At 44.4% G+C, this 8,489-nt stretch overlaps 1 protein-coding gene across 1 annotated transcript; it reads left to right on the forward strand.

Annotated features, from left to right (window-relative positions):
• The first annotated feature begins 7,331 nt into the window (after positions 1 to 7,331).
• Positions 7,332 to 8,282, forward strand: LOC146036459 (olfactory receptor 8A1-like). The gene has a single exon (XM_083160455.1). It carries the CDS (start codon positions 7,332 to 7,334, stop codon positions 8,280 to 8,282), a length of 951 nt encoding a protein of 316 aa, XP_083016581.1.
• Positions 8,283 to 8,489: the final 207 nt, after the last annotated feature.

Raw genomic sequence — 8,489 nt, forward strand, 5'->3', positions numbered from 1 at the left:
CAGAGGATGGAGGAGCAGCAAAAGGCCATTCAAGCCTACACAGCCACCTATGACAAATGCAAAGGAGGGGGGATGCACCTGACTCAAGCACAGTGGAGATTGATTTCCATGTTGTCCAAAGTTCTCCAACCCTTTGACCTTGCCACACTTAAAGTCAGTTCAGACACTGCCAGCTTGAGTCAGGTCATTCCCCTCATTAGGCTGTTGCAGAAGCAGCTGGAGAAAGTGAAGAAGGAGCTAAATTGGAGCGATTCCGTTAAGTATGTAGGTCTTGTAAATGAAGCCCTTCATGCACTTTACCAGTACACGAGGGGGGTCAGTCTGTTAAAGTCAGGGCACTACATTAACAGACTGATGCTCGTTCCTAGGTTTAAAGCCTATGTTGTGTCTCTGTTTCCGGCGGAAACAAATCTACAGTGGTGCAAACACCTGCTGGTCAATAGATTGTCACCTGAAGCGGAACGTGACACGAGATTTCCTACCTGACCCGCTGGCGGTGATGCAGGGCAGGAGCGAGTTTGGACATCTGGTCCGGACTGAAGGAACTGCCAACAATTGCTGACATGTCTACTGTCACTGCATACAATGCTGTCACCATTGATAAAATGGTGGAGGATTACATTGGTGACAGCATCCAAGTAGGCATGTCAACCTTCTGAGCACCGAGTGAATTTGTCAAAATTGGTGTTAAAATTGGCAAGCAAACATTTTTATTCATCATAATGACCTCTAACGTTTACCTTACATAGGAAATAAAATCCTTTTTTTACACAATAAACACATCCAGAGCCAAAACCAAAACATAAAACGTGACCAGTGCACATCCCTATTAATAATCCCCTGTGCCTGGAGCCCAACAGCTGAGAGAAAATAAATGTTAACATTTAGTGATATTTTAAAGCTATTAGTATTAAAACAAAAAAACATTAAACAAGATGCATTATACAGTAAAAATCCTTACATAATTGATAATGGCTTTGGACATACAAATACTGATTGGTGGAATGTATAGAACATACCGTATTACCAGATAAGAGTATTTTTCTCACACTATAAAACTGGGTCAGACCTGGCTCTGCAGCTCCCACCTGGACTATTCAGAGCTGTTAACGTTGCACATGGGTTCAGTAGATTCGGGAATATCACCATTAGCCCCAGTCAGGGCCATCTTAAGAATATAATGGGCCCCTGGGTAAAATAATTTGAGGGCTCCCCTCACAACCCCCCTCCCCTATTAAACCCCCTCCCCTCACCTAAGTGCTGCAGCGGCGGGTGGCGGGGTCCGTCCAGGAAGCAGCGACTCAGACCTTGATGTAGTGATGTTTGCCGCCTGCAGGAAGCGCTGCAGATTTTGGAAAGACTGGCTCGGCGCTGATTGGCTGACCATCCGGCCAATCTGCCTTTGGCCAGCCTTTTCAAAATCAGCACAGCAGCGCTTCCCGCCTGGCGGCAGACAGCACTACATCAAGGTCTCCGCTCCGATGGACCCCGCCACATGCCGCTGCCCGGGTCCCCTGCACATGCCGCCCACTGCCCGGGTCCCCTGCACATGCCACTGCCCGGGTCCCCTCCACCCACCGCTGCCCGGGTCCCCTCCACCCACCGCTGCCCGGATCCCCTCTACCCGCCGCTGCCCGGATCCCCGCCACACACAGCCCGCCGCCTTTCCCTAGAACAGTGCCGTCTTGCCCATTGTGGTGGGCCCCTACTATCTTTGGGCCCCTGGGCAACTGCCCATTAAGCCCAATGTGAAAAACGGCCCTGGCCCCAGGTAGATTTGGCTCTACCCCCAGATATCACTGGCTCTACCCCGGTTCAGTGTCAGATCTGCATCAACCAGGAAGTAGCATCCACAGGATCTCGCTATGCTGTATACGGGAGCTGGGTCAGATGACCAGGCTTACTTGTTTACCCTGCTCCTTAATCCCTACCCAGGACTAAAGCTGTGGACACATGGTTGCGATTCTGGCTATTGATTTTAACTATATAGTCAAAATCAAATAGAAAGTTAGTCTAAATCGCACAGTGTTCAGCCGCATTCAATGTCGATGCCCGCCCCTGTTTAGTCAGTATCTAATAGAAAAATAGAGTGTGCGGGAAAGTCTGTCTTGACTATCTCACCTGTGGAATGTATTTGGCCTAGGTAGTCAAAATCGGTACTTGTTTACTTTCTACTTCCGCCTTCTACGCTCGCTACAAACTATGTAAAATAAAGGAACTTAACGCCATGCCAACATGGATAGTTCATACCTCCACTATCCATGTTGGCATTGAGTTGATTTTAAATAGCGTGGCGAGCGTAGCTCCACCTGTGGATCTTTTCAAATGTGCCTGAATATTTTTTGTACCTGCTGGGTGATCTGGAAAACGTGCACTGATGGGGGTACTTGAGGACCAGGGTTGGGAACCACTGGTCTACACTATGAAGGTCAACATACAAAAGGTTGACCACTAAAGGTCAACAGGACTTAGGTCAAAACATTAAATAGGTAGACATGGCTATGGTCGACAGGGTCAGAAGGTCAACACAAGCATTAGGTGGACAATGGGAAGGTCGACAGTCAAAATGTTGACATGTGTTTTTTAGATTTTTTTCCAATACAGGTGATATTTCATACCCTACCATCCACTAGGCCTTGAAGGGAGAATAAAATAGTGTGCTGGTAGCAGGGAGGCACCGCGCCCGAAGCATGGCGAGCACAGCGGTACACTGATACAGTGTCCATGATGACTTACAGTACATCGAAATTTGGGACAAAAAAATGCAAAAAAAACTCATGTCGACCTTAGAATTTAGAAGGGGCGGCATGAAAATTTGAATAGAATGGGGCACACGTCGGCGCAATAAAAAAATGTGAAAACTCATGTCGACCTTTTGACTGTCAAATCTTCATTGTCGACCTACTGTAATACTTGTGTCAACCTTCCGGCCCTGTCGAGCTAAGTCCTGTCGACCTTTAGTGGCTTAACTAATGTATGTCGACCTACATATTGTCGTCTCTATGACCCATACCCAAAATTGGAGAGTCAAAATTGAATCGAACCTGAATCGCACCGTGTGTCCACACTATAACCCTGCAAGCCAGCCGGGTTGGGTTCCCAGGTTACTGGACCCGGCAACCAGGGGAGCCGAGAGAGGGGTGGAGCGGGTACTATTTACCCGGGCCCACGCTTGCTGAAGGGGCCCCACAGGGGCCCTGGTCTGAACCCCTCCCTTCCCCCTCCATCCCTCCCGGGTAGCAACAGTACCACACACGTCTACAGCATGTGCTGTGCTGACAGGAGGCTCAGCATGAGTGTCTCCCTGACAGCGTGAGAGGTCATGCTGAGCCTGCTGTTAGCACAGCACATGCTGTAGGTAGGTGTGCTGCTTCTGAGATTACAGTTTTTAGACTTTTCTTTCACCCTCCTCTAAACATTTTGGCTTTGTGGCCTAAGTGGGGGAGGTGTCCACAACACACACACACTTAGGCCACGCCCCCAAAATTTTACCGGGGCCCGACATTCCTCTCGGCTGCCCTGCCGGCAACCCTTTGCAGTCCAAATTTTTTTTTTGCAATTCAGTCTGGTTTAAATGTTTAAATTAATTGTATTTTTTTTCCTTATTCCAAAACGGTCTTCATTGAATGTTGAACGATGTTCACCATTGGCTCACCATTGGATCTGCTACTAGCGCTAGGGCTGTTGAGCCTGACTAGACGTTGGTCATGAAAGTGAACCGTAACCAGGTTTAACCCCGCAATAACCCTGGTCATAGCGGCATTGGAAAAGGGGTGTTCCGGTACTATTTTGTGCCTTAATTAGATATTAATCATATTACTCTGTTCTCATACTAAATAGCAGTGTCATGTAAACATCTTCATAAACAAAATATATAAGAATGTTGTTTAATTTGTAATTATTTATTCTCAAAAGTATTAAGACGGTCAGGTTATGTAAGCAACATAATAATGCATGTACACATAGTATGTAAACAAGTTTTAATTACTAATTAGTGTTAATTAATTAGATCATTTTAAAAAGTGCCAATGGGATCAATTACCAATAGTAAAAGCAATAAAAATAACATCTCCCATTATATATATATTTATAGATGTATTAATTGGGAACGGCACTCCTATAAGTACATAAAAGCATTTACATTTTAAACAATTGCCTTTAATTTCAGTGGAAGACTCCTGATGTGCCTGGAACAGTGATCCCTCTTGTACTGTAAGTAGAAGTATATACTGTAGGTGGGGAAAGCAGTGCGAGAACATCATTAATTCCTATTGTGTAAAGAAGGGATTCTTTCTGCTTAGTGTCTCCTGTTTATTCAGCATTTACTGTATTATATAATTAGCAAATGAAGTATCCGCAAATCATATGGGGCCTAATTAGTTACAACTTGAAAGTGAGCATTTTAGTACAGGTGAGAAAATAATCAAATTCATCTGCATTTGGAAGAGATAGGAAAACGTTTCCGAGTTAGAAAATGTTTGCGTTCCATACATAGATTACTCATACTGTACATGTTACCAGGGTGCTGTTTATTTACTAGGCAAAAAGGAGATAATTTTCTGGTGTTTTACTTAGAACACTCATCTCAAACTTGATCCTCAGGATCCCACACAGGTTATGGATTCCTGGTCACCTGTGGATTTTTAAAATGTGACAGTTGGTGGTTTAACACCAAATCACTAGCAGGGCGCTCTTCCCTCATGTGCTTTTTATTCTGTTACTTAACCATTGTTTGACGCCACTAAATCCTGCAGTTTTCTGCCACGCTGAAACTTATTACAGTGATGTCTGCTGATGCAACTTTGTTTATGTACCCTGTACTCAGGGCCTTACCCTACTGTACATCAAGGGGGTACTGTGGGCACAGCTGTCCCAGACTCGGTCTCTCTGGCCGAGAGGGAAACTGTCCAGCATCCGGCTCAGATGTCACCCCTGTTCTATACACAGCAGGCAGGAGCCAATAGGCTGTGTGTCTAGTACAGCCAATGGGAATGGGCAGCCTGAGCGGCAAAGGAGCCTCCGGGACGCACCAACGGGTGATTAATTATGTGTGTGCATGTGGCGGGTAGTGAGTGGGCAGCGGCGAGTGATAGGCGGCTCTGCCCCCGACTGAATCATGTCAGAGGTGGAACCGCTCATCACTCACCGCTGCCCGCCCTGCCATGTTGCAGCTGATGCCTGCCTGGTCACAGACAGGCTCACAGGCAGCGGCTGCCACCCATACTGGGTGCCGCCCCTAGGCCCGTGCCTCATGGGCCTAGTTACAAATCCAGCCCTGGCTTTAGCTACAGTATAGTGAGGGGATATTACTCCTAATGTATAAAGATATATCAGTTACAATGACAATCCGTTATTGACGGATTGTGAATCATGGATCACTGTCGCAGTTTGATTAACCAGAAGCTGGCATTTATGGACATTTTTGTGTGGCATTTTCTGGGTGTGTTTGTGAAACACAGGCACGCAAAGATGTATTTTTGGGTGGGTCTCTCACGTTGGCAATCACCATTTTTAGCCTAAATCTTACGCAGATGAGTGGAAGTCATTGACTGGTGCAGATCGATCTTCAAATCCATCACTATTTGCACTGCATTCACAGTTTTGCAGAGGGAGTTTCTTTTCTTTCTGTCTGGGTGGCGGATTTCTGCTCCTAGTCCACTGGATTTTCTGTTTTTAGTAATCCATGCTGAATTAGGCCCATGGTTAGCAACTGCATACTCCATTGCCACTACGATGCAGATGCGAAGCACATTGAGTTCATGAGTGTCGCTATGGCTGTGCATCGTAGCTACAGCAGCTGCAATGCCGGCGCCTTGTTTTATGCAAACGAAATTGCAGTCACATGCCAAAAATGGTCACAACATGTCTGCATTTTTGCAGACACTACAAATTATGTCCCCCAAATGTCCTCTTCCTGTCAATCACTCACAGCTGGTGGCCTCACAAAGTTTAGCGTGGTGACTGTGATGCATGAGCAGTCTACTGATAACCACTCACTTGCGACACCATAGTAGTTGTAACCGCATCTGGATCAGTCCCCATATGTGCTATAAAATGTACAAAGTTTTTGTGTTCTCCATGATTTGCTATTTGCATGTGTAAAATAGATGGCAAAAACTACCCAGTGCTTAAAGTGGGAATTTAGAAGTGGTGGCATGGTAATTTGAATAAAACAGGGTCGTGAGCTGACTCAGCCCTCCAGTGGCTTTTGGGATTTTTGATAATATAATAATCATTTTAAATTATTTTTAGTACTTTGTAGTTATATACAAGTATAAAACATTTTGCTGGTTTCCTCTCTTCCTTATGACTACACCTTTATGCTATATGCTCAGACAGTAAGACAGTCCAGGATGGGACTCCAGTCAGAGCCTGGTGTGCCTGGCGGCCGCTGTTGTTAAGGAAGTTGGTGTTTTAACAACTTTTGGAACTGTATTTGAGTAGTTGTTGCTGCCAATCCAGGCTGGAGCCAGAGGATATACCTGCAAAAAGCAAGCAAGACATTGGACCAGATGTTCTAAGCTTGAAAAGTGATAAAGTGGAGAGTGATAAACCACCAGCCAATCAGCTCCTAACTACCATGTCAGAAGCTGTGTTTGCAAAATGTCAGGTAGTAGCTGATTGGTTGGATGCTTATCACTCTCAATTTTATCACTTTTCAAGGCTTCTTGAGTACATCTCGCCCATAGTGACTTTGGACCTGATTCAGAGTTGTTGGCTAGGCTGCAGGTAAATGCCTCTCGGCCGAACGTGCGGGTCAAGTGTTTCATGTGTATCTGGTATCCTTGAGTAAATATAATTGACTACATACAGTAACTGTTCAAAAATATCATCAAACAAAAAGCAGCTGTTTGTGAAATTGGTTTAGCACAGAAAGATCGACAAAGTGACTAAAAAGAGCAACATCGGAGAAGAGACAAGCGTATCTTATCGGTAACCATAAGGCAAAGACACTGATTGAGTGATAGTATGCTACCCTCATTAGAGGTTGGGCAATATCAAAGGGGGATTCGAGAGGGTCCTGAGGAACCATGGGGCTCAAAGCTGACCTCTGTAGAAAGGTGATGTGTCATGAGCGTAGCAAGTGTTTTCTTCCATAGCTACAATGTGCCAAACATAATCTTTGAGTTCTAAGAGAGTGGATTGGAGCAGGTTCCCCCTTTTTCTGGCCACAACACTTTTGCAGCCATTATATGAGACACCAGTTTCATAGAAAATGTATTTACTGTAGGTCTTGATGGGGCCATTTAGTAGAGAAGTCCTGGTATCCCTGTAACTTATTGACTCCAACATGCAACTGATATATTTCTTGTTTTTTTAAGGTCATGAAAATGCCCACAAACCAGACCAATGTAAACTACTTCATCATAAAAGGGATCTCAGATGACCCAGCGCTACAAGCTCCAATCTTCTTTCTGGTTCTGCTTATTTTTCTTTTCATTCTTTGTGGTAACTTGATCATTTTTCTACTGGTCTGTCTGGATCATCATCTCCACACTCCAATGTACTTCTTCCTGGCAAACTTGTCCATAGTGGATATGTCATGTTCCTCTACGACTCTGTATAATGTCCTCCTGGATTTCATTACTCAAGACAATACTGTATCTTACCTTTCCTGTATGACACAGATGTACCTGTTTGGATCATTTACAAATCATGAGTTATTGATACTGACAGCAATGAGTTATGATCGCTATGTAGCCATCTGTAAGCCGTTACATTATCACATGTTAATGAGTCCTAGAACATGTTCTCTGATGGCCTCTGCCTGCTGGTTGTTGGGGTTCTTGGAGCTCATTCCTCCTTTTGTGGTACTCTGCAGCTTCACTTGCTATTCAACCATTGAAATCAACCACTTCTTCTGTAATTTCAGTCCCCTGATAAATATGTCTTGCGATGACACATCGATATTAGAAATGTTTATGTTTATGGAAGGGTTGTTTCTCTTAACCTTAACCCCATGTTTGCTCACCTTTATTCCCTATATTTATATAATAAGCACCATACTGAAGATCCCATCTGCTATTGGCCGGCGTAAAGCCTTCTACACATGTTCCTCACACCTCACAGTTGTTATATTGCTCTACACAACTCTTGCCGCTCAGTATCTGACACCAAACTTAGGTAGTAGTCTGGGCAACAAAAAACTTTTTGCTCTGTTTAACACAACTGCCGTCCCCATGCTCAATCCACTCATTTACAGTTTGAAAAATAAATCAGTTAAAGCAGCTCTAACATTGAGGCTACAGATTAAGAATAATAAAAAAAATAATAAAATGTAAAGAATAGCTTAAAATAACTTCCTCCTATTTTGTATGAATTGCCTCCAGTGTCACCGTGAACAAGGGTATGGAATATTAATGTGATGATGTAAAGGCTTTACTTTAAAATGCTAGTTGCATATGTGAGATACTGGTAGGGGTGGGTGGGTACAGAGTATCTGGGCACCTTTATGGACCGGGCCATAAGACAAATTTAAGCATTAGTGT

This window comes from Crinia signifera, chromosome 9 (genome assembly GCF_055691185.1).
Source record: "Crinia signifera chromosome 9, ASM5569118v1, whole genome shotgun sequence".
Classification (NCBI taxonomy): domain Eukaryota; kingdom Metazoa; phylum Chordata; class Amphibia; order Anura; family Myobatrachidae; genus Crinia; species Crinia signifera.